The 26659-nt window shown below is 39.1% G+C and overlaps 1 protein-coding gene and 1 long non-coding RNA gene across 6 annotated transcripts in view; one reads left to right on the plus strand and one right to left on the minus strand.

Annotated features, from left to right (window-relative positions):
* Window positions 1-26659, plus strand: part of PACRG (parkin coregulated) — a 507299-nt gene that overhangs the window by 439872 nt on the left and 40768 nt on the right. Inside the window, exon 6 of one of the 5 annotated variants that reach the window (XM_043511265.1) lies at window positions 11920-11966. The exons of the other annotated variants lie outside the window; for them this stretch is intronic. Within the exon in view, the coding sequence (XP_043367200.1) occupies window positions 11920-11951 (32 nt within the window). The 3' untranslated portion in view covers window positions 11952-11966. The remainder of the gene's footprint in view (window positions 1-11919; window positions 11967-26659) is intronic. 5 annotated transcript variants of the gene reach the window in all.
* On the minus strand, window positions 2681-21946 carry LOC122459393. The gene is made up of 5 exons (XR_006280051.1): window positions 21828-21946; window positions 10715-10909; window positions 7994-8054; window positions 7167-7315; window positions 2681-7056 (listed from the first exon to the last, which is right to left on the minus strand). It is a non-coding gene; the product is annotated as an uncharacterized LOC122459393 (long non-coding RNA).

Below are 26659 nucleotides of genomic sequence, written 5' to 3' on the forward strand. Positions count from 1 at the left end.
CTATTGTGTGCATACTGTGAATACACAGAGGAAGTGACTGGAAACTTCAAGATACAGACAATCCTGGTGCAAAATGTCATTAGAAATTGATTTAACCTTCTGGATGCTATGGGCATCCTATCCAGTCATTTGACAGTCAGATTGGAAAGCATCTGCATCCTAATTTTATAAATATACTAAATCATTCAAAACAATGTCCTGCTTTGCCAGTTACTGAATCTAAGGCCTGGTCTACACTACTGGGGTTAGTCGACCTAAGTTATGCTACTCTAGCTTTGTGAATAACGTAGCTTGAGTCAAAGTAGCTTAGGCTGACTTACTGTGGTGTCTACACCACGCGTTTATGGGAGAGGCTCTCCCGAGAAAGAATTACCTTACTCCTCTTGTTCCGGTGGAGTATCGGAGTTGATTGGAGAGTGCTTTGTAGTCGATGTAGTGGATCTTCACTAGACCTGCTAAATTGAACCCTGCTGCATCAATCACAGCAGCATTGATCCCCGGGGGTAAGTGTAGACATGGCCTAATGTTAATTGTTAGGAAAAGGTAGGTATTACAAACAAAAAGGTGGAGTAGAGACTCAATACAGAGAACAACATTCATATAAAGATGCAACAGAAGTGTTCTATTGGGTTTATAAAAACAATTACTCCCTCAACTCTTCCAGCCAGTCAGTTAACGACTAGGAAATGCCCTTCCTTTTGCCCATTATTGCTTGAGTATATTTTACTTCTTCAAGTAAAAAAGGCTGCCCCTGTGATTTTCAAAGCTGCCTAGGAGATTTGGATGCCCAGTTCCAATTAATTGTTTGACCATATCCTTTAGGCATCTTTGAAAAATCTCAGCCTTTGCCTACTTTATGCCAACCTTTTTATTTTTCTCATATCTCTTAACATTCATTGTGGTAGCAGCAGTGCTGTTTTACCACTGCTAGTGACAGTGAGAATGCTCGTGTGTGCTGGATGCTGGCATTTTCACCACCATGTCATATAATGCTGCTCAGCGCGGAGATAGACGAGATGGGTGGGGAAAAAATCAGTCAGTCTGCACTAGTGCTCTGACTATCAGTAACCTCAGTGAAGTTGCACAAATATTACAGCAACGATGAGAGATTTTAAGTAAAAACTATGTGTAGTCAATGCTCGAGTGGTTCAGTTAATCAAAGTACCCAATTTAACTTTTGCCCAAAAGTTCACGCAAACATTTTGAGTGGTTCAAAAGTTTGGGGTACATCTGGCCTGCCCAAAAGCTGAAAATATTGAAAATTTCACAAGAAAGTTTATTCTCATAAGATTTTCAGAGCAAATACTCTGATTCTAGCAGTCTGTATGAACCCCATCTGGTTTAGGTTACATTGTTTCAGCTGATGGAGGAGCTGTTTGAAAAGATTGTTGGTTGGTTCACTTCCCCTCATATTTGCCACTAGCATTTTTAGGGCAGTAAATAGTTTCTCTGCCTCACCATTCTACAACAGCAGAACCTGGAAATGGTCCTTTAATTCTGCTAGTGCCGCATATAGTTTTTATGTCCTTACCTCATTCTTGGGCTAAACTGCCCCAAATGTATCAGAGAACTAGGGAATTCCCAGAACAAGCCATACAAAAGATCAGACTTGTCTACTATTTACCCCCTCAGATCTGTTACTGGTGGACTCTTCCAATTATCTACATTAGCATTATTTTATGTACAGTGGAAATGTTAATAAACTCATTTGTAATACCTACTGGAGCAATTAGGAAAAGCTGCATAGTCACTGTTTTGATAGGCAGAATACAAGCACACGCCTTTTGCTACTTATTTACCCTTCATTAATAACATTCATTTTCTGATAGCAAATAAACCTTACAGCTTAAATATCAAGGGCATTTGTTTACTCCATTCTCATACAAATGGTAATAAGAAGTAGCAAGTAAAGATAGGAACAAATAAGAATACTGAATTAAAAATGGCATATTCACTAACTTGTACCTTTAGTAATTCTGTTTTGGGACCCAGTGATCTCCCATCAGGGCTTAAAATGAGTTGTAACTTTCCCCTAATCTCCCTCATCCTCCCAGCTCACATCTCTTCCTCCTTCCATGATTTGCTAAGGTCTTTCAGAATGCCGATAGGTGTGCGGTGGAGGCAACATATCCAGCTACCCTTCTACTGGTTGTTGATGCTGCATGAGTGTTCTAAAGCAGTATTTCTCAACCTTTTTGATACCAGGCATCAGCTTGCTGCGTTCTTAAACTGTGTCAGAGAGATCTCAGGGACTGGCGCAGGTCCACAGACCGGTAGTTGAGAAACACTGTTCTAGAGTCAAAGCACTCCAATATGCAATGTTGTATACCTCCCCAGAAGAGACAATGTGTGTAAGTTCTATTTCTGGGGTACAGAAGGAAAGTTTTCAGATCTGAGGGATCACTTAGTGGGGACTCTAAAAAATTGTAATATTTTAAGAGATCACAATACCGTTGAGATGCAAATAGGGAGCAGGGTCACATTTCCATAGGTAAATCGCAGGCAGTATCCTGGGAAAGGAAATAACATTACAGATAATCACAGGGTGGAGTATGTGAGTCAAGGAGGTAGATAAGTTCTAAGTTGAACCCCAAAATGAAGTCTCCTAACTCCACACTGAATCTTAAATGTAAGGCCCATGTAAATCTCCTACTAACGTGTTTAAAATGAATACCTTGTGGGGAGGAAAATACTACTCATTATTGATACATGCTTTTGGAGATTAAGGAGCCCAAAAGTGCTAGGAAATTGTCATATGTTATTCATAGGCCAGTGAATGAAAGTAGAAATAGCTATAGAACAAGAACCAGTTCACAGTTCGGAACCAGAGAAGCTTTGTTCCCAAATTAAACTAAGATTATTAGTCTTCTCAGAACTATAAATGATGTTGTGATGCAGCCATTTCTTTACATCAGGAACAAAAGTGAAGGGATTTCATCAATGTAACTCACCTATAACATTCATCATTTTTAGTTTGAAATAAAGCAGTAAATAGAGTTGACAATTTTTTAATACAACATACAGGAAATTAGATCATGACTTTTAGCAAAGGGTAATATTAAAACTTTCCATTCCATATGGATGTCACCAAAAGGAATTGTGATTTCAACCAAAGCTGCTAGGCTTTGAATGACATATGGAGTAGCCTTTTTTTTTTTAATACAAATACTTATAGCAGTGCTATTCTTGCCTTCCACATTTTTCCTGCCATCATTTTTTTAAGCATGAACATAGTTTGAGGGTCAACATGAATTTCAGATATACTATTTGTGCTTCAGTTAGCAATCTAATTTGAATCTCAAAATTAGCAGATTTAAATCTACTATTCATTGAAGACCCATCTACATTACAATATATATTTTTGATTTGCATGCTAATTCTGAGATTGATGTTTAGTTTAAAGTATAGTTTTTCACATCCACTTGGAAGTGAATTTAGCCTTTTATTATGGTGCAGATTAGAAAAGGGTTGATTTCCTGATTCTATCGTTATAGGATATTTTAAGAGAAGATAAATATTTGAGATGAAAATTGAAGTAAAAAGTCGTTTAATGGTATTTTATGTAACTATTAATATATTACATAAATGGATGTAATACCAAATATGCAAAAGCAACATAATAAATCTTAATTGTATATTATTTAGTGTCCCTTGGACAATAAAATGTGCTTTAAATCAGAGACTACTTTCACTGTAGCTGTCGGAGTAAAAGCTGAGCAAAAGGTATCTATACTGGAATATTCCTTATAATTCAGTAAACCTGTTTATTTTTGTGAGGAATAAAATTTCAAATAATCTGGGGAAGATACAGTTTGGGATGTTTATTTTGTTAATAAAATATCTATTTCAAGCAGTGCAAATTAGCACTCTGAATAGATGTGTTATACTGCAACATACTTAGAGCTAGAGAGAGAAATTTTGCCTTTCCAGTTGCCTTTCCAATTTAAAAAAGTAAATTGCTGCATGAGGATGGTTTAGATTACCTGGAAGCAGTCCACATTAATTGATATGATAGGTTATTTTCCCTTCCTCTTTGGCTCTCTTTGCGAAAAACAGGACTGGAAGGACAAGCTGCAGTTTTGTGCAGCTACGAATAGAAGCACTAGTCTCACATAATCCATATACAAACACTTCAGATTTATTTACTAAATAAGGTAATGGGGAAGGTATTGTGCAAATTCCTCTGATAACCTTTCCTGCTGACAAAGACCTTGGTGAGGTTAGCGAAGTAAGCCAATTATGAACTATTGTTAGCATTTGACAGAAAAGGTAATGAGTATTTCAACTCAGAGTTTTCAGTAGAATTTGGAGAAATGAATTACAGTGACTTTAAATAAAATTAATGCTGTGTTTTTAATTTAGTAATAGATAAGTAACTTTATTGGCAAGTGGCAGATCAGTGCTACACCTTAATTAATGGGAAGTTTGTAAATTGCAATTCTGTTAGAGTAAAATGGTCTCATTCAGTTATGCATTTTTATTTTATATTTAATTCAGATATGGGTTTTGCATCAATGAATGCAAAGAACAGCATATGCTACACCAAGAACAATAATTAATAAGACTGGCAAATTATATAAATAATGCATTCCCATTCCATCACAGAAGATGAAACAAATATATAATGCATATTCTAATGGAATATGATATCTTTAGAGTTTTTTATAATTCCTTTTTATTTACTATTTTCATACTACACTAAACAAACATATCAGCATGGCTGATTTCTGCAGAAGCACAGCACACAAGCAACAAACTTCAGTGGTAACAAAGGAAATGCTGTGGGGGTGAAAGCATTCCAAAAGCACCAAATTGTCAGTGCTTTCAAAAATATGAATATATAGAAAAAAGAATAAAGTAGATACAGATACAAACCCAAATAATAACTCAGCATCTAAACATCACACAGCTGCTTCAATTAACTGCAGTAGTGGCATTCAGGTTAAATAATGGAATGCAAAAGTCCATCTACGCTTCTGAGAAGCGGCAGGGGGACGTGCTGCCCTAAACTTATCAATAGCCCATCTCTGAGAAATGACTATAAATGTTACATTTATGCAAAAAAGGGAATTCTAATAAATCTATTAAAATATCAAACACATCTTTCTACCAATTTAAACATACCATATATTAAAGGAGGGAGAAGTCTTGCTGGCAATGCCGCAACCCAGTTTTAACAAGAATTTAGTCATCAGAAGTCTCTACCAATGGTCTCCTGATCAGATCTCTCTTCTCTTATTTTAATAAGGCAAACAATTAGCAGTCTGAATTCAGAAAATATACCATTTCTTCTTGTGGGTAACTGAGTTTTGCTTGGAACAGTTAATACCTTGTCCTCTGTTCCTTCATCCATGAAGTGTTTGATTTCCCTAAATTCTTTCCTCTAGACTTGTCATGGAGTTCATATCAGAAAAGAAGACAATCTCATTCTCTTCATAGAATAGTTCTTTATATTCTTGGCAACCTTTAATACTCATTCACACTCCCTGGCATCAGTCAATGTGACAATGAAGATTTTCACCATTCTCCTTTACCACCTGATCTCCTCATAGCACAAACTGAGGGTAATAATTTATCCACAGAACATAGTTCTTTAATATTTAGGGTGTGTGTATGATTTTCAGAATGAGTTTTCCATAAAAATTACTGGATCAGGATATTTATCCACCAGGATCCCAATAATCTTTATATGCTGGGATCCTATTAACCCTTGCATTTTGAGCAGTTTAACATGCCTCTCCCACCACACACAAAATACTTTTAATCACTGATTTAGCTGAGCAGCTTCCACTGAATCAGTTGAACAATGTGCATAGAACTGGAAGGAACCTCGAGAGGTTATCTAGTCCAGGCCCCTGCACTCATGGAAGGACTGAGTATTCTCTAGACCATCCCTGATAGGTGTTTGTCTAACCTGCTCTTACTCTCCAGTGATGGAAATTCCACAACCTCCCTAGGCAATTTGTTCTAGTGCTTAACCATCCCGACAGTTAGAAAGTTTTTCCTAATGTCCAACCTAAACCTCTCTTGCTGCAATTTAAACCCATTGCTTTTTGTGCTATCCTCAGAGGTTAAGGAGAACAATTTTTCTCCCTCCTCCTTGTAACAACCTTTTATGTACTTGAAAACTGATATCATGTCCTCTCTCAGTCTTCTCTTTTCCAGACTAAACAAACCCAGTTTTTTCAATCTTCCCTCACAGGACATGTTTTCTAGACCTTTAATTTTTGTTGCTCTTCTCTGGACTTTCTCCAATTTGTCCACATCTTTCCTGAAATGTGACACCCAGAACTGGACACAGTACTCCAGCTGAGGCCTAATCAGCACAGAATAGAGCAGAAAAATTACTTCTTGTGTCTTGCTTACAAGACTTCTGCTAATACATCCCAGAAAGATGTTTGCTTATTTTTTTTTCCCCCCCTCACAACAGTGTTACAATGTTGACTCATATTTAGTTTGTGGTCCACTATGACCCCCAGATCACTTTCCGCAGTACTCCTTCCTAGGCAGTCATTTCCCATTTTGTATGTGTCCTTCCTAAGTGGAGTACTTTGCATTTGTCCTTATTGAATTTTATCCTATTTACTTCAGATCATTTCTCCAGGTCATTATGAATTATAATCCTATGCTCCAAAAGACTTGCAACCCTTTCCAGCTTGATATCATCCACAAACTTTATAAGTTTACTCTCTATGCCATTATCTAACTTGTTCGCTGCTATCTGCAGTCGCTCCTAGTCTCTCCTAATCCATTCCTTTTAATTGGATATTCTGAATGACATCGCCTCCAACTCCCCCTCTGCCAATGTCAAGGAAGCTTGTAAACTCACCTTGCTAAGTAGCAGTTCCTTCATCAGTTTCTTTCTAGAGCTATCTTTATCCACGGTTGACATCTGTGTGAGCACAGCCAGAGAAGGAGTCAAAGATGGCCTCTGGGGAACTGGAATTGAGGTTGAAGGTCTCACATTAAAAAAGTCATTTATTTCTGGTTTAGTTTTGCTCTTAGGCATTATTCACAGCTCTTCTCTCTCTTCAAACAAAAGGAACAGTGGCCCCACTAAAGAAAATCCAAAGTTATTGAATGTGCTAGACTTAGTAAATATTAACTTTGGCTCTCAAAGCCCATCTACAGCATGTCTTTCAACAAAATCAGGCTCCCCCTCTTACCTCCACCCTCTGTTTCCCTTTCTTCTTCATTTACCTCTCCCTTCACAACGTATTCCTACTAATGACAGCCTCTTCATCACATATAGCTTCATGGTTTTCAGTTTATTTGATTTCAACTCTTCTCCTATAGTCAGTTCCGCCTGTGATAACTAGTAGTGAGAATGCAACCAATAACAATAAAATATTAATTGCTAATAATGTACAAAATATTGACCAAACATGTGATCTAAGGTTAGGCACATAAAGTCTCAAAATGTACATTAAAGTATCTGTGTATTAGCAGGAAAAATGCTCTGAAATAGGTCTCCACAAATTACATATACAGATCTTGATTTACATTACAGCGAAATTTCTGGGAATAACAGAATATCAGTTTTATATCTCTCATGTCAGGGGAGGTTTACATTCTCAGAATTTCAATCCAAGGCAAACCTTTCTATGTTAAGTCTCTACCTAACTACATTTTTCACCCAACATGGTTTCAGACTATTTGTACTCATGTAACTTAAAACCAAATTTGATTTTCTTACACTTTAGATTTGCCAAAGGATTAGTCCTTAGTGTATTCTTAAAAGATGTTGGAATTGTGGACGACAAAGGGCCAACTTTCAGTTTAGAGTAAAAAGGCATCATTCACATTGACTTCAAAGGAAATTGCTCCCTCTCACTTGGGACTAAATTTGACCCAAAAAATTTAAGCTACCAATATAGTTAACACTGAAAAGTGAGCATATCTTATGCAACTCTGATATTTTATTATGATTTTGGCTTTATTTTTATGGTTCTTAGAATAAAAAATGGGCTAGAGACAAACAAATAAATGCAACCTTTACTGTTCTTCACTGTATAAAGTCCTCAGTTTGCTCACCGTATAAAGACCTCCATTTGCTAATAAAAAAGGATATAAAAACACATAAGTGTTGGACAATTAACCAAAGGCCAATTAAACACAGAAAAGTGCAAATAAAGCAGTTTAGTCAGAGTGTCATAGTTGTACAGCAAAATATTCACATTGACCTCAATAGACAAGCCTGTCCTAATAGCATAATCTAATTTCTTAGTAAATTATAATCAGTCTCTCTGTCTCTTGTCTAATGTGTGTGAGAGAGAAATTAAAGCACTCAGATGTACTTGCTGATATGATGGTACCACTACACTTCCATGTCAGCCAGCCATGATCCTTGCAATCATTACTATCATCACAGTGGCTGGCCCTTGTGTTCCAAGAGCACTAATTTCACAGCCGGATGACTGAGAATTTCTGTGGCTGTACTACTGTGACGTGAATGTTTTCCTTAAGACCACAGTTTTAACACTAAATACATGGTTAACTTTACACACATGAGTAGTCTCATTGAAGTCAGGATGCAGGCCTAAATCCATGTACAATTTAAGCAGAAAACATTACTATTTTTTCTCCTCCTCCCCCCAATATGAGAGCCTTCTGTTTTAAGAGACATTATTTTACATATGACCTTGAGATGCCCATGCAGTTATTACTCTACAAGTATTGTCCCTGACTTCTGAAATAACCATATCTTTACCACAATGGAAGTCAGAGACTTGATCAAAATCTGACAGAGTAATCCTTGTTTAACCAGAGAGTTATCTGAGATATTTCTGCTAGAATGTTTGTCATGTTTGAAGAGGGAAGGGGGCTTTGTTGTTGTTCTTAATCTAAAATAGATTCTAATAGCAAAGAGACTTTCACAAAGATCTTCCCCTTTAACTCCAGCAGCAAAGCCCAGTGCAGTCAAATTACAGTTTGTGCTGTTATTTTCAAGAATTTCAATCTTATGGTGTAACCTTGTATTACAGTATCTCTTATCAGAGTGCCAGAAAGAGCGTTTAAAACTATTAACCTCTGTTTGAATTCTCTGGGCACTGTCACTTACAGTTTTAATATCACCATCACCTTAAAGTACTACAATTTTTCCCTCTAAACTGGCTAACAGAGTCAATCTTTTACTCTACTTCTTCCTCCAGTAATCTTATAGGGTCAAATGCTTGTTCTTGTATACAGCCTGTATTCAGGTTGTGCACAGGGGAGATCTGGATGAATCCAGAAGGAATTTCCAAACCAATTCTGTAGACCTAATAGATTTAGAAAAGCATCTAACTATTGGATGTTTATCCTAACTTGAATTTTGAAACTTTTTAGGGTTACACAAAACTAATCTTTATTTATGCAATGATTGAGAAGCGCAGTTCTAAAGAATGCATACATGGAATGTATTTTTATCAGGATTTTATTATAAAATATTGTATTCAACAAACTAAAGGTAGACAAGAATTGAAGCTGATTATCTTGTATAGATTATTCACCAATGTTAAGTATATTGTTTGATAATTAAATATATTATTTCTCTCCATCCAAGTGGCATCAACAGGGTTTTGCTCAATATTAGAACTTAAGGGAGTGATTAGGTTGTTCCTTTCAGAGTGCGTGGCTGCCTTTTGAGGGAATTTCACTACTATATTAGGAATTTCCTCTGAGAAAGGAAGTGTTCTCTTTTTTCCTGGAGAGAAAAGCAAATTCTATAGTTCAGACAGAAGATCTTTGAAAAGACTGGACAAGTTATCTTAGCAGTAACCCCTTCTAAGACCAGGCCTGAAGATCATACCTTGAGAATCAATTTTAAAAGAGTATTTTCTGAACATAGACTCTAATCCTGCAAGTAATTATGCACATGCTTACCTTAAAGACAAAAGGAACTACTAACCTGACTATGATTAAACATGTACATAAGTGTTTGAAGGAATGGGGCCATGTGATGGAGTGTATAAACCCTACGCTGCCAGGGAAGGGGCCTGGGAGACTGTGTGCTAAAATAGCCCCGCCCCTCTGGTGCTATCAATCATGCACGGTAGAGAGGAGGGCTATAAAAGGAGGAAGCTGCAGTACACAAGGGGAGAAGTCTTCAGAAGGGATTGATTAGAGTAGCTCTTGGAATGGCAGGAGGAACCCTCATGCGAGAAACTGCCCACCTCTATAAGGAGTCTGGCAAACCTCAGGGGTAAGTCTTGTAGGGAGAGTCTGACCTGGCTACCTAGCCATAAAGACTCCAGCAAAGCTGCTACCCAGGCACCCCTGAAATAAACTAGTGCCTCAGGCTTTTTATTGCCTTGTTATTGACCCCAGGAGGTTTGTGTTGACCTAAACTTTTGCTTTTCCCCCACCCAGAGGTAAAGAAAACAGGCCCCCAAGAGTGGGGTCACTACCAGGAAAGAGGCTGTGACCTGTACTAGGCCAACCCTGTGATGGAAACTGGGCATGGCGAGGACCCCCAACCCAACTAGGGAAGTGCCTCAGAGATACTCTTTAATGTAATCTAGTCTGAGATCGCTAGTAATTATTGCATAACTACAATCCATAAACTCAATTTCTCTGGAAATGGAATGGAGAAATGGAGAAAAATTGAAAACATTTTATTGTATTTTAAGACATTGCTTTCAGTGATATGACAAAATCTTCACAAGATTAGAACTTCTGTTTTTTCACCAATATTTGTATTACCTTAGCAAATAGAGATTATGATAGTCCTGACCTGATGCAGGCAGGGTATTCATGATATTTCATTGATGAAGCTGATCCTGTGGGTGGTGTGTGGCAGATGCAGTTGGTGTTTTAAGTCCAATTAAAGTTGTCTTCAAACAGTTTCACTCTATCATTATTTACCATTCAGAATAAATTTGTTCATTTAGTAGCTATAATTTCCTTAGGTGCATTGATGTTGACACAGCTACAAAACAAGGACAGACATGCATGGAATTAAGCAGCAGGCCACAACTTTTATTAAACTTTTAGCACAAGGGAGGGGCACTGCCTTCTCATCACCCATACTCTCGTATACCAGGCATTTAATTGGTTCCGGTGCAGGGGTTTGAGGGCTCCATATGATATGACCCATAACTGGAGCCAGGATTACAGGGCTTCTTACCATATAAACCATAAAGCGATGTAGGCTCTCCTCAGCTCTCTGAGTCCTAGCATCCTCCCCCCTCGGAGGAAGGACACAGGGTGCAGCAGGGTGGGAACCTTGGTCCGCAGAGGCCACAAGGTCTCACCCTACCACATGAGCTCAAGGCCCATCTCAAAAATCCCAAATCTTTTACCTCTAGGAACTATTCATTTTATTCTCTTAACTGCACTGGCAACCGGCTATGAATTGTGACGAGTAAACACCACCACCCCAGTACCTCAGCTAGGTACCATGCACATTCCTAGTTAACCCACTGTGGCTTGCAGATGCTGTGAGAAAGGCAAAAAACTCCCCGGTCCTCTGCTAATTTGGTCCATGGGAGAAAATATTTGTTCCTGACCCCCCTAAACAGGCAATCATCTAGACCCACAGCATCTGTCAAACCAGGTTCCCATTCCTAGTTCGGGTGGGTAGGGTGGGCTGCTGGAACGGAGCCAAAAGAGCTCTCCACATGGCCTCTGCGTGGGGCTAAATCCTAGGAGCTGAGGAATGTTGGCCAATCAGCAACCCTCTCCCCCAGCTGGCCAATGGGTGCCAGAGATTCCCATGGGAGAAACTACCTATTGTCACTGGCAACTGCCTCCTTCCCTAACTACTGGGTGTCCCCCCATCTCCATCAATATCCCCCACCTGTTGATGCGAGTGGATAGCATTTGTCTATGATGCTGCTGGAGTCTCTCTTTGAGACAATCTTTTAAAGGTTTCCTTTGTTCACTTTGGGTTGTTTTTCTATCTACTCACTTTGATGTGTGCTTCTTATACGTTTGTAGGACATGACCTAGGTGAATCTTCCTGGGGCTAATTCACTCCAGTACAGGTAATTCTAGTTATTTTATCTTACACTTGAAACAAAAAATGCGTTTCATATGGAAACTAACATTTTGATGTTTTATGGATAGCAAGCCCATGTCTGTGCCATTCCTTAGGGTGGAAAACACAACTGCATTTTAGTTAGATTTTTGAGCACAGTTGAATAATGTTTCCTTCACATAGCTGTGTAGATGACCAAATGGAGAACTGGTTTCCTGTGTATATGATGTCATGCCCCCATACTTGGGAATGTAGGTAGGGAGGACCCTTATAAAACACATATTTTGGTCCCCACATTTAGCTCTTGTACCATTAATCCTAACATTTGATCTAATAGAGTGGACCTTATCCTTCAACCTTTATTCACATCAGTAATCCTTAATCACAAGAGTTGTCCCCTATTAGTCAATATGATTAAGGACCAATGGATCAGCCCCATTTTTCAGTGCTGGTTGGTACAGACTTGAAAGAGTCTGCAATACTACTAATCAAATCAAAGTTTTCCAAGGCATTTGAACCAGCACACAGAGTGCAAATTGCACCACCTTGCAACCGCAAGGGCCACTATGCTCTAGCGATAACAGGAAGAGTCGTCTCTGGTACAGAGCCAGGGCCAGCTCCAGGCACCAGCGAACCAAGCAGCTGCCTGGGGCGGCAAACGTAAAGGAGCGGCAGGATGTCGGGCTCTAGGGCGGCAATCCGCCCTTGGCAGCGGCGGGAATTCGGCGGCCGCTCCGTCACAGCTCGTTTTGCGCTTGGCGGCAATTCAGCGGCGGGGACGCGACTCTCCTTCGGTTGTCGGCAGCAATACAGCAGCCACACCATCACTTCACCTCCATGTTCGGCAGGCAAGATTCTGCCTCTCTGTTCGGCGGCAAGTTGTGGGTTTTTTTGCCGCTTGGGATGGCAAAAACGCTGGATCCAGCCCTATACAGAGCAGGTTGTATTGTTACTGTTACCCTCCCACAAAAGTTCCTGAGGGAGAGCAGCTACAGTTTCTATCAGGCCCTCCAGCAGAGGCTGGACTGGGAATATTCTAAAATAGTGCATCTCCTGGCTACTATGGCCACACCCCCTCCCAGACCAGAGCTACTCATCTGGGGCTGTACTGACACCTTACAGGCTTCCCAATGGATGGGAGCCTGTATATATAGGTTTATGCAGACAACCTAGAAAGCAATAATGATGAAAATGAACTGGGGTGATAGTGGACAATAAATGAGTTTGCAATGTGATATACAAAACAGCCAATGCAGATTTAGGTTACATATGCCAAGCACATCATAAGGCAATGAAGTAAAGTTGTTTAACATATGGTTATGGTATAGCTGTACTTGAACATTGTATTCAGTTCTGGGTATTACATTACCAGAAAGATATTAACAAATAGCAGGCAGTCCAAAGAAGAGCAACAAAAAATATATTGACAGGTTTCAGAGTAGCAGCCGTGTTAGTCTGTATATGCAAAAAGAAAAGGAGTACTTGTGACACCTTAAAGACTAACAAATTTATTTGAGCATAAACTTTTGTGAGCTACAGCTCACTTCATCGGATGCATATATGTTATGCTGGAGGACTGACTTCTGAAGAAAGGCTAAAAGAGCTAATAGCTTTGCTAAGGCAGGACACAAGTTTATGAATATTTTGAGTGCTTTAAGCATCAAAGAGAAATTATGTAGAATGCTACCAGGGGACTATAACTTTGAGTAATAGGATAAAACTAAGAGAAGGAAATTTTAGGCTAAATATAAGGAAAAACATTTCTTGAGATGATGATGTATCAAACTACGGAATTATCTCCCAAGGGAAAAGATAGGAGTCTCATCATTTAGGACTTTTAAAACTAGACAATATGAACAGTGGGAAATGTACCATAGGGAACAGTTATGTCTCAGCAGAGAGATAGATTTGATAATCTAAAAGGTCTTTCTCCATCTCCAGTTTCTATTATTCTGTTTTTATGTAAACAGAAAGATGCTTAGGTCTATCACCAAAAGAGAAAATCTTCACTTTCATCAACTTGATATGATTTGTTTTAATCTCTACTGATATGAAATTAAGTCAACATCAGCCATGCCTTAGCCAACCTCAGGAGAAAACTTAGGCTGAGATTTATGGCTTTTGTTTATGTTACCAATAAATCGCTATGAAGGGGGTAAATTTGAAGCATATGTAGTGCATGAGCACTTCGTGTGGAGCAGAGTGGAATTATATCAAGCCCCATGGACTCAGGATGTACTCAGACGTGAGCACCAGAGTGTTTAGTCAAAACTGACTTACTGCACACAAAAGGACTGCATCTCTATGGAGGTCCTGGAACCTGTCCCCTCTGACAAGCACATTTTCTCCTGGGGCTTTTCCTCAATCTAAGATACTCATCCAGGAAGTGATACATATATCATCTGGGATGAGGTATTGGCCACATTAGAGTTGTTTATTTTTATTATTATTGGAGCAAAAAGAGGAAACAATATAACATGACATGTTGATTATGACTACTTATGCAAGAACAAACAATAGGGCATGTCAGTCCAAATAAATTGGAGTAACTTATTTTATTGTTATGATTACTGTATTTATTCCCAGAAAAGATACTGCTAGGAAAAGAGTTAAAGTGCCATAAATTAAACTAGTGTAAGGTCACAAAATCTCCATGTAATAATCTACCATCTCATGAAATATGTAGTCCCTATAGAAATCATAGCATAAAATTGATACTATTTAGATGAACATTAGGGCTGTATGTTTTGCTCCCTACTCTAGGCCAATTAACAAAGAAATGCTAGTTGGTGCCAGCAACAACTGTCCTCTTTGACATGAAGGAGGGGGCGGGGAATACTTTATGTATATGCAGGTGTTACTTATTCCTGTTTTGAAGACAAATGCACTTTATATGCAGTTAGAATTCCTGCCAGCCTGTAAGTGATCAGCAGGAGGAAGAAAATACCATAGATGCTTTAAAGAACAGCTGTGTAAGACTGTTTCCAAGTGAGCTGTAGCTCACGAAAGCTTATGCTCTAATAAATTTGTTAGTCTCTAAGGTGCCACAAGTACTCCTTTTCTTTTTGCAAATACAGACTAACACGGCTGCTACTCTGAAACCTGTCATATCTTTTATGTAAGATCTTGATAAAATTTCCCAACTGGTTGATGGTATAAAGATAACTTCCATTAGCATTATAGGCTTGCACCAGGCATTTGTTTTTATCCTACTCCGACATTTAATTGAACTCCATCCAACTTATAACAACTACAGTTTTCATTTGATCTATTCAACTGCCAAAGCCTGTCATTACCATAACACTGGAGACCCTCACAGATTAGTAAAGGGTTCCTTATCCCACAAGTTTTGACATTTCTCAGTCTATTAGAGGTTTCAGAGTAGCAGCCGTGTTAGTCTGTATTCGCAAAAAGAAAAGGAGTACCCGTGGCACCTTAGAGATTAACAAATTTATTAGAGCATAAGCTTTCGTGAGCTACAGCTCACTTCATCGGATGCATCCGATGAAGTGAGCTGTAGCTCACGAAAGCTTATGCTCTAATAAATTTGTTAATCTCTAAGGTGCCACGGGTACTCCTTTTCTTTCAGTCTATTAGAGACTCTGTCTCGATCCTGAGTGGTGCTGATCTCTGAACTCCCACAGACACTGGTGGAAGCTGATACTTTGGGGGTTCATCCAGACCAGTAAGAGGTTGCTTTGTAATCCTGGGTGCTTCTGTGCTGTGCAGCTTTGACTCAGAGCTCTGACACTAGCAGCCAGTTTACAGCACAGTGACGTCACCCTGCAAGGAGTAACCAGGGTGGTGGAAGCCAGAGGTGAGACCAACAAGCCTTCCAGTCCTGAGTCTCCCCAAAACCATCTCCTCTGCGGTGCTCAGCCTGTCTCACTGTATCACTTAGAAAATTGTATCGAGTTTGCTGCTCCTTTAAAGAGCCAGTACATGGCACCAACCTATTAGTTCAGATGAAGATTTTACTGTTCACTTTGGAACACTGCACTGAGATGACTGTGTAATAAGACAAGATTAAATTTATTAACAAAGAACAGATATTTAAGTGATATCAAGTAGAAGGAATTGAGATAGAAATTGTTGCAAACAAAAATAGGTTTTAGTCTTTTTTTTTCAGACTAATTTTCTCACCAGGATCCAACACAGAACTCAAAGCACTTGGTTTTTTTCAATCTCTTCAGGTAAAAGATGCCAAAATGACTCTCTCCCTCTGCTAATATCCTCAACATTTATCTTTGTTTTCCAAGTCAGGAAGCCCTCCTAGGGGCTTAGCTTGCTGTGTCCGCCAGGGAGCTGATACCATGTTAATTTTTGCAGTCTCCTTCCCATATTGTGATAGAGTGGCTATTTCCCTCCTCTCACTAGTTTGATGACTTTGTTTATTTTTTATGTAAATGTACTTTCATTGTGTCTTTGTTCAGTTTACACTGAAGACACATTCAAGCAGGCAGGACCACATTCCTTTGTCTAGGGTAAAATGACTTAAACCCTACCTGCCAAACACATTTAAAAATATATTTCCAGCCTATATTTAAAAAAACTTTTCACATATCTGCACATATACCATGCAATAATACCAATGACCAGCATGTTACCAGTTTGCATACGATTCCTTAGTTATGTGATACCTTTTAGATACAGGTTAAGAGAAAATCAAGCCAGAAGAAATACTGTGATACGAGTCCATGCCTCTTTTGCTTTCAGTTGTCTGAGAGCTGTTATTTTCGTCTTTAAATATCATACTGTGCATCAGTCTTGAAATGTTAGCCTTTCATTGCCTATCTCCACCCACCTGTTTAGATGGTAAGCTGTTTAGCTCAGGGACCATCATTTGTTCTGTATTTGTACATTACCTAGCACAATAAAGTCTTGGTCCTGGACTAGGGCTCTTAGGCACAACAGTAATACAAATAAGTATTTATGAATTATTTCTTATACCATATTGAAACATCAGCCCTTTATGAAGAAGACTGCAGAAAATAATCTAAACTACTATATCAAGCCAAGGATTCAAAATTTTTTGGAAAGTAGAGTTATTTTATTTCTCAGTCTCTCAACTATTTCTTCATAGGCGACACCGTGAAACTCATGAAATCCATTAATCTATTGTACCATTTGGATTTGTTCTTATTTCCATTTTCATGAGATGCATTACAAGTGCATACAATAGATGGGTGTATTCTTATTGTTTATCCCATGGAAAGTATAGATTTCCTCAAAGCTCTAAAGGGCAACAAAGAAAAGTGTAGGTTCACTACTTAGCGGGAAGGAGAGCTAATAACTGACAATACCAAGAAGGCTGAAGTGTTTAATGCCTATTTTGCTTCAGTCTTCACTAAAAATTTTAATTTTGACAAGGTGCTTAACAGAACAACAAGGGGGAAGAAACACCAGCCAGAATGGGCAAAGAACAGGCACAATATGTTAAAAAATATTTAGAATAAAATAGAATTTGTCAATAAAATAGATGTATTCAAGTCATCAAGGCCTGCCAAATTCACCCTAGGGTTCTTAAAGAACTAGCTGAAGCAACCTCAAAACCATTAGCAATTATCTTTGAGAAATCATGGAGGATGGGTGATGTCCCAGAGGACTGGGAAAGGGCAAACAGTTTCTTTCTATAAAATGGGGAACAAATAGAACTCTGGGAATTATAGACCAGTCAACCTAACTTCAATACCTGGAAACATGCTGGAGCAAATTATCACACAAATTTGTAAGTACCTAGAGGATATTAGGGCAATAAGTAATAGCCAGCATAGATTTGTCAAGAACAAACCATGTCAAACCAAGTTAATTTCCTTCTTTTATTGGATGACTGATTTAGTGGATAGGAAAGAAGCAGTAGATGTGATGTATCTTGATTTTAATAAGGCTTTTGACATAGTCGAGCACAATATTCTCATAAGCAAACTAGAGAAATGTGGTCTAGATGACATTACTTTAAGGTGGGTGCACAACTAGTTGAAAAACTGTACTCAGAATAGTTATCTATGGTTTACAGTCAAAATGGGAGGATGTTGTAGCGAAGTCGATGACCCACCAGCACAGCGCCTCCTGCTGGTCATTTTGGGAATTAGCTCTCCAGCATAAGGAGTGCCCTCTGCAGGCTGGTGCCTCACCTGCCACTGGCCCCTGTGTCCCTCCCTGACCCTCATGCCCCTTTACCTTGGGGTGCTGCCCCCTGGCAGTGTCCCCACACTCTGGGTCTCCCCTCCCAGGGAACCCCCAACCCTCTAATGCCACCTTGCATCAGTGGCTACTGCCAGTCATCATCTAGCCCCTGCTCACTGGGGCAGACTGCAGTCTGTAAACCACTCATTACTGGCAAGGGAGGTTTGGACCTGCTGCCTCTGCCTAACCACGGGCCGCACCTTTGCGAATCCAGTACCTGTTTTGGCCTTTGACCAGGCCCACAGCCTCAGGATTTGCCAGGCTGGAGTGCCCCAGCTCCTCCTCCCTTTCCCCAGCACTGCTTGGTCTCAAGTTCCTTTCTCTCCCAGGCAGCCAGGTCCTTCTCTCTCAAGAGCTAGAGAGAGATTGACCCAGCTGCTGGTTCACAGCCCTTTTGTAGGTCCAGCTGTCTCCTAATTGGGCATAGACCCAGCTGTGGCTGCCTTCCCAATCTGCCTTTTCTTATTGGCTCTCAGCCCCAGCCATCTCCAAGGGCTGGCTTTTACCCCTTTCAGGGCCGGAGTGGGGTGACTGCCCCACTACAGGCGTATCTAATGGTGTCCTGTAAGGATCAGTCCTGGGTCTGGCACTATTCAGTATTTTCATTAGTGACTTGGAAAATGGAATAGAGGGTATGCTTATAAAATCTATGGATGACACTAAGCTGGGAGGGGTTCCTAGCACTTTGGAGGACAGGATTAGAATTCAAAATGACTTTGACAAATTGGAGAATTAGTCTGAAATCAACAAGATGAAATTCAATAAAGACAAACACAAAGTACTACACTTAAGAAGGAAAAAAATCAAATGCACAGCTACAAAATAAGAAATAACTGGCTAGGGGATAGTACTGCAGAAAAGGATCTAGGGGTTATAGTGGATCACAGATTAAATATGAACCAACAATTTGTAGTTGTGAAAAATTCTGGGGTATATTAACAGGAATGTCAGACATAAGACATCAGAGTTAATTGTTCCACTCTACTCGACACTGGTGAGGCCTTAGCTAGAGTACTGTGCCTAGTTTTGGGCACCACACTTTAAGAAAGATGTGGACAAATTGGAGAGAGTCCAGAGGAGAGCAACAAAAATGATAATAGGTTTAGAAAACCTGACCTATGAGGAAAGATTTAAAAAACTGGGCTTGTTTAGTTTTGAGAAAAGTAGATTGAGGAGGAACTGAAAACAGTTTTCAAATACATTGCAGACTGTTGTAAAGGGCTGTGATCAATTGTTCTCCATATCCACTGGAGGTAGGACAAGAAGTAATAAGCATAGTTTGCAGCAAGGGAGATTTAGATTAGATATAACAAAAAACTTTCTAACTATTAGGATAGTTTAGCATGGGATTAGGCTTCCAATCCCATCATTAGAGGTATTTTAAGCTCTGTTTAGACAAACACCTGTCAGGGCTAGCTAGTCTAGGTTTACTTGGTCTAGCTTCAGTGGGGGGGATGGACTAGATGACCTCTCAGGTCCCTTCCAGCCCTACATTTCTATGATTCTATTAAATCCTACCATACTTACCTACTCTGAAACATTTTCTTTCCTGAAAGCCTCCTTTGCCCATCGTTGCCACCACCTTTAATTGAATCTAACATCACTGTCTTGCAACTGCACTGCACAGACACAACCATGCAGAGATAACCCCAAGAATGCAGTTGTGGCATTGGAGCCAAAAATACCAAAATAAATATTTTAAGCTGTATTTTATATGTCCACACTTTGCATGCTTTTGGGGTGCACAGTGAGATTATTTGATGGTTTACCTCAACCTTCTTTGGAGGAAATGCAGAAAAGATGACTTAGAATTAATGTATACAATACATTTTGCATTGCTTTTGTGCTAACATTTTAAGCATGTGTTCTAATCAGGAACCTTTTTATATCCCATCTAAATTTCATTTCCTCAGTGATGGATATAAATATAAAAGATGATGTTGAACCAGTAGAAATCATATCACTTTAATTTAAATTTATGACCTATACTCATCAGGGAAAAGTAAGTACAGTATCCAGCTGGACCATGTAGATTTATTGTACTACTCCAATAGCACTCTATGTCAAAAATAAAATAGGCCACTACTTGAAGGCAACCTGAGGGAATGTAGTTCAATTTATATTTAAAAATACCTGCTATTTGGAATTGTTTGTAATGGAATATACCATATCCCACTAACCTCTGCACATTCCTAACACAAATAATTTTAGAATTCCAAATACACAATAAATGGGATAATTTGGAAGCATTTCCATCTTTGGAGCAAAATTTCTGGGCTCATGTTTCATAGTAGAATCTGGGCATACACAATAGAGGTTAACATTTCTATTGGCTGTACTATCCTGCAGATGACATAATGAACTAATGTCTCAATTTGCCTGATCCTGATGAGTTGTTCAGGTAAATGATAAAGATATAATGAATTAAAGTAAAGACTAATGGCTAACAGATGTACAGACACTATCCACTCTGTTAATTAATGCCTGTATATATGTTATGTGGAACTAGTTCAAATTACTGTATGTGGAAAGTTTACATATTGGAACGGTGTTTAGAGTGTCAGTGTACAGCTCAATGAAAGCATTTCAAATATATTATGAAAAGTGCTTACAAATAGCTAATAAAGTACAATAACTGTGGCATTTATTCTTGACCTACAAGTCCTAATTAACTTTCCTCCATTATGAAATTTCTCTTCTAAGACTAAGTAAGTGAAGACAGCATTTTTACGATCACATGCAAAAATATAAGATTATATCTAATTTTCTGATGGAATATTTAAAAAAGTACAAATACATAAATTTAATATTGCTGATAAAATGTTCTTCAGTCTGTAGAGACTCATTTAACAAAGTAACTTCAGAAAAATTTAATAGGGAAAAACTATGGCATATTTAAAATTCTTGATAGTTTACTGAATTGCCATTTAATACTAAGTTTCTTCAAGCTGCAAGAGAGAAAATTATTTTTTCTATTGCTTCTCAAAACCAGATGATGTCTCCAAATACTACAGAAATTGTTTCTTTTTATGTTCAAATGAGTTCAGACCTAAACTAATGAAACTCAGTCATCATAAATAGTGATTAAAATGATCATTGTTTTGGTGATAGTTCAGTCAAAACCCAATTGTCTCTTTCCTGTAAATACTATGCATACTTGACTAAGAGTCTTTATTTTTCATAGCAAGGAAATGTTTGTTTGAATAAATTAACTGGATGAGAATGACCTTTGGGTTCTGACCTGTGTTTAACATTTTCTAGTAGCAAAGTGAAACACTGCAGATGATCCCTTAGACAAATGGTTCTGTACTTTGTCCATGTAGCTACGAATAATGTCCACATTATTAGAGACAAACTTCATATTTTTCCCCTAATTCAGGAAATGAGAGCATACTGGTAGCAAAAAAACAGGGATCCTTCCTAAAAAAATCCCTTTGATATAAATCAAAAGTGCTTGCCCTTATGCCTATGCAGTAGTCAGAGTTTATAGAATTGGTAATGGAGCCCAATACAAATCTGATGCAAACTGTGATTTAATCATCAGAATATATGTCCTCGTTTTAAGAAACTTCATGAAGAATATCTGCAACTGCATTTAGTGAAATAGATTATCACCTCTAGCAATCCAAACCATCACACAAAACCAGATTATTTTATCATGAATAAAATGTACTTATCTTACAAAGGGCTCTTGTACCCCTAGCTCTGCTTGTTTGGTGTTTTTGATGTCTGTCTATGTCCTTGTATGTTTGCAACTCAATTATTCAGTTCTCACCATAAAGAGAGATGTATCTGCACAGTACCATTCATGAGTGTCTTGCAAACAAAACCAAAATGTTTTGCTGTTTTTGAATAGTGTCCTTGCTTCATTTTGCAAGTCAGTTTTGGAATAAAGACCGGTTTCAGAGTAGCAGCCGTGTTAGTCTGTATTCGCAAAAAGAAAAGGAGTACCCGTGGCACCTTAGAGACTAACAAATTTATTAGAGCATAAGATTTCGTGATCTACAGCTCACTTCATCGGATGCATTTGGTGGAAAAAGCAGAGGAGAGATTTATATACACACACACAGAGAACATGAAACAATGGGTTTATCATACACACTGTAAAGGAGAGTGATCACTTAAGATAAGCCATCACCAGCAGCAGGGGGGGGAAAAGGAGGAAAACCTTTCATGGTGACAAGCAAGGTAGGCTAATTCCAGCAGTTAACAAGAATATCAGAGGAACAGTGGGGGGTGGGGTGGGAGGGAGAAATACCATGGGGAAATAGTTTTACTTTGTGTAATGACTCATCCATTCCCAGTCTCTATTCAAGCCTAAGTTAATTGTATCCAGTTTGCAAATTAATTCCAATTCAGCAGTCTCTCGTTGGAGTCTGTTTTTGAAGCTTTTTTGTTGAAGGATAGCCACCCTCAGGTCTGTAATCGAGTGACCAGAGAGATTGAATTGTTCTCCGACTGGTTTTTGAATGTTATAATTCTTGACGTCTGATTTGTGTCCATTCATTCTTTTACATAGAGACTGTCCAGTTTGGCCAATGTACATGGCAGAGGGGCATTGCTGGCACATGATGGCATATATCACATTGGTAGATGCGCAGGTGAACGAGCCTCTGATAGTGTGGCTGATGTGATTAGGCCCTATGATGGTGTCCCCTGAATAGATATGTGGACAGAGTTGGCAACGGGCTTTGTTGCAAGGATAGGTTCCTGGGTTAGTGGTTCTGTTGTGTGGTGTGTGGTTGCTGGTGAGTATTTGCTTCAGATTGGGGGGCTGTCTGTAAGCAAGGACTGGTCTGTCTCCCAAGATCTGTGAGAGTGATGGGTCGTCCTTCAGGATAGGTTGTAGATCCTTGATGATGCGTTGGAGAGGTTTTAGTTGGGGGCTGAAGGTGATGGCTAGTGGCGTTCTGTTGTTTTCTTTCTTGGGCCTGTCCTGTAGTAGGTGACTTCTGGGTACTCTTCTGGCTCTGTCAATCTGTTTCTTCACTTCAGCAGGTGGGTATTGTAGTTGTAGGAATGCATGATAGAGATCTTGTAGGTGTTTGTCTCTGTCTGAGGGGTTGGAGCAAATGCGGTTATATCGTAGCGCTTGGCTGTAGACAATGGATCGAGTGGTATGATCTGGATGAAAGCTAGAGGCATGTAGGTAGGAATTGCGGTCAGTAGGTTTCCGATATAGGGTGGTGTTTATGTGACCATCGCTTATTAGCACCGTAGTGTCCAGGAAGTGGATCTCTTGTGTGGACTGGTCCAGGCTGAGAATGATGGTGGGATGGAAATTGTTGAAATCCTGGTGGAATTCCTCAAGAGCTTCTTTTCCATGGGTCCAGATGATGAAGATGTCATCAATGTAGCGCAAGTAGAGTAGGGGCATTAGGGGACGAGAGCTGAGGAAGCGTTGTTCTAAGTCAGCCATAAAAATGTTGGCATGCTGTGGGGCCATGCGGGTACCCATCGCAGTGCCGCTGATTTGAAGGTATACATTGTAACCAAATGTGAAATAGTTATGGGTCAGGACAAAGTCACAAAGTTCAGCCACCAGACTCCAACAAGAGACTGCTGAATTGGAATTAATTTGCAAACTGGATACAATTAACTTAGGCTTGAATAGAGACTGGGAATGGATGAGTCATTACACAAAGTAAAACTATTTCCCCATGTTTCAGAGTAGCAGCCGTGTTAGTCTGTATTCGCAAAAAGAAAAGGAGTACTTGTGGCACCTTAGAGACTAACAAATTTATTAGAGCATAAGCTTTCGTGAGCTACAGCTCACTTAATGCATCCGATGAAGTGAGCTGTAGCTCACGAAAGCTTATGCTCTAATAAATTTGTTAGTCTCTAAGGTGCCACAAGTACTCCTTTTCTATTTCCCCATGGTATTTCTCCCTCCCACCCCACCCCCCACTGTTCCTCTGATATTCTTGTTAACTGCTGGAATTAGCCTACCTTGCTTGTCACCATGAAAGGTTTTCCTCCTTTCCCCCCCCCCCCCCTGCTGCTGGTGATGGCTTATCTTAAGTGATCACTCTCCTTTACAGTGTGTATGATAAACCCATTGTTTCATGTTCTCTGTGTGTGTGTATATAAATCTCTCCTCTGCTTTTTCCACCAAATGCATCCGATGAAGTGAGCTGTAGCTCACGAAAGCTTATGGAATAAAGACCAACTACTTAAGCAACTTTCCAGTGGTTTTCATTAAGCAAAATATTATTATATATTTAATTTCCACACTGGCATTTGTCGGTCTTGGATAGAGCTGATTTACTGCCAACTTCCATATACTGTAGATGAATTTAAACAATAATCTATGCCTTGAACGCAGGTTGCATTTCTGTAATGTTGGGACTGTGGGAATAAAAGATTTAAAACAGTGCACTTTTTGGACTTTTAACAATCTGCTTCAGTGTCACTTTATAAAAGACTGATAATCTTTGTCTGATATCTGGTAGGAATTGGGTTAAATTCCTGATTTATGTAGGCAGGAACTCCTGCAGCCATTGCCAGGGAACAACTACTTGAGGCTTGGGCTGCCTACAGTCAAATAATTAGTCTAACTGAATAGCAGAAGTTCTAGTAGGAGATTACTAATTAATTTAATTGACATACTAAACCAGTTCAACAGAGGGGAGGAGGAATATAAACCAACAGCAGGGCAAGAGCTAATGGTAGAAAATAACAAAGAGTTAGATAAATGAGTTCCCTGTATGGTTTGTGTGCTTTAAATCTACTTCTCTAAGAAAAGCCTATGATTGAATTTATGGCTGTCTGGCGTTCTGTCTCTCTGCCTAAGAAACAATTGTTGTTTTCAAAATTTTGATGTGATGTTGTCTAAAGCCTCCATGTATTCTATTTAAACTTGGGATAAACAATTCCTTGCTTTGGAACTTGAATTAATTGTGGATTCCCTTTCCTCTGCAAATGCTCATAATAATGGTTAGTATAGGAGACTGAACTAAAATCTGGAGGGAAAGGATGGTCTAGTCGTTAGGGCACTAGCCTAGGACTTGGGATCTGGTCTCTGTTGCACTACAGAATTACTGTGTGATCCTGTTGGGCAAGTGAGTTGGCCTTTCTGTGCCTTGGTTCCTCATTTGTAAAATGAAGCTAATAGCACTTCCATACTTCATAGGGGTATTGTAAGGATAAATACGTTAAAATTGTGAAGTGCTCAAATACTATGATAATGAGGGGGGCATATAAGTATTTAAAATAGCTAGCTATTGCATGACCTTGAGCAAATCTTGTAACTGCTCTCTGGCTCAATTTCTCAATATTTAAGACAGGAATAATAGTTAACTACTTTTGTAAAGTGCTTTGAGACTTTTAGATGGAAGTATTATTGACTGGTTCACTTGTAGGCTCTCTACTGCACTTCTTATTTAGGAATCTTTGCTGATTTGGACATTAATTGTAAACAGTCACACTGAATGCACCTCTCTCAACTAAGAGTTCCTTTTCTGTAATGATCATCAGCTTCATAGAATATACTGTAATTATTATACTATATTTATAATAAACTGATTAAGCCAATTGAACTAGGAATTAAATCAGAGTAAGCCGAACCGGGGGGAAGGGAAAGCCACAGACTATCATAGCTTCAGATAACTGTTTAAGTATGAAGTATTCTTTCATTTGCAATGCATCTGTTCTTCTGCACTACCACAACTCACACTAATACTTCATTTTGATGTAAAACTTGATCATAAACTTGAACAGATAAAATGAAAGTCCTTTTGCCAAAGAACGCAGTGTAACAGCATTGAAAACTGGCATTTTAGCTTTGGTTAACAAGCTATTTTAGCCACAAGGATCATCAAAGCCGTGAAGAACAGCTGAAGCTTTACCAATGATAAAATTAACTTCCCCATTACATGTTTCTCTTTTTAGTAGCCAGTCATCAAGGATGTTAATCTCTGTCTATATTAGGGAAAGATTTAACTTCCTGTCCATTCCAGTTTTCTTTCCACCCCCGCAACCATCATTTCCACCAAATGCATCCGATGAAGTGAGCTGTAGCTCACGAAAGCTTATGCTCTAATAAATGTTAGTCTCTAAGGTGCCACAAGTACTCCTTTTCTTTTTGCGAATACAGACTAACACGGCTGCTACTCTAAAACCATCATATGTGTCTATGAGAGAATAATCCCCCAGAAGGCTAAATTGTGTTTTTTAGTCAAAACAATCACTTTCCCAGATTTCAACAACCTATTATGGATTAGAAAACATTTAATCAAGAATCTGCTTAATCCTATAACAGCTTGCAGAGTTTGCCTGAAATTGTACCATCAAGGGTGGAGTTTGCCCTGTCTCATGGAAGACTTTGAGTGTTCAGCTTCCTAAACTCACCAGTCCCTCTAGCTCTGGGGGCATCCTCAGGAGGCTTCTACACTGTCACCACCCCCATCCTATTGGACCTTGCACTCTGTTCTCAGCACAGGTCTTGCAACAGTCACTGCACCAGTGGGAGTTGAGAGGTCCATGGCACAGGGAAGAAGCTGCATTATTTACTGC

Source organism: Dermochelys coriacea, chromosome 3, assembly GCF_009764565.3.
Source record: "Dermochelys coriacea isolate rDerCor1 chromosome 3, rDerCor1.pri.v4, whole genome shotgun sequence".
Classification (NCBI taxonomy): domain Eukaryota; kingdom Metazoa; phylum Chordata; order Testudines; family Dermochelyidae; genus Dermochelys; species Dermochelys coriacea.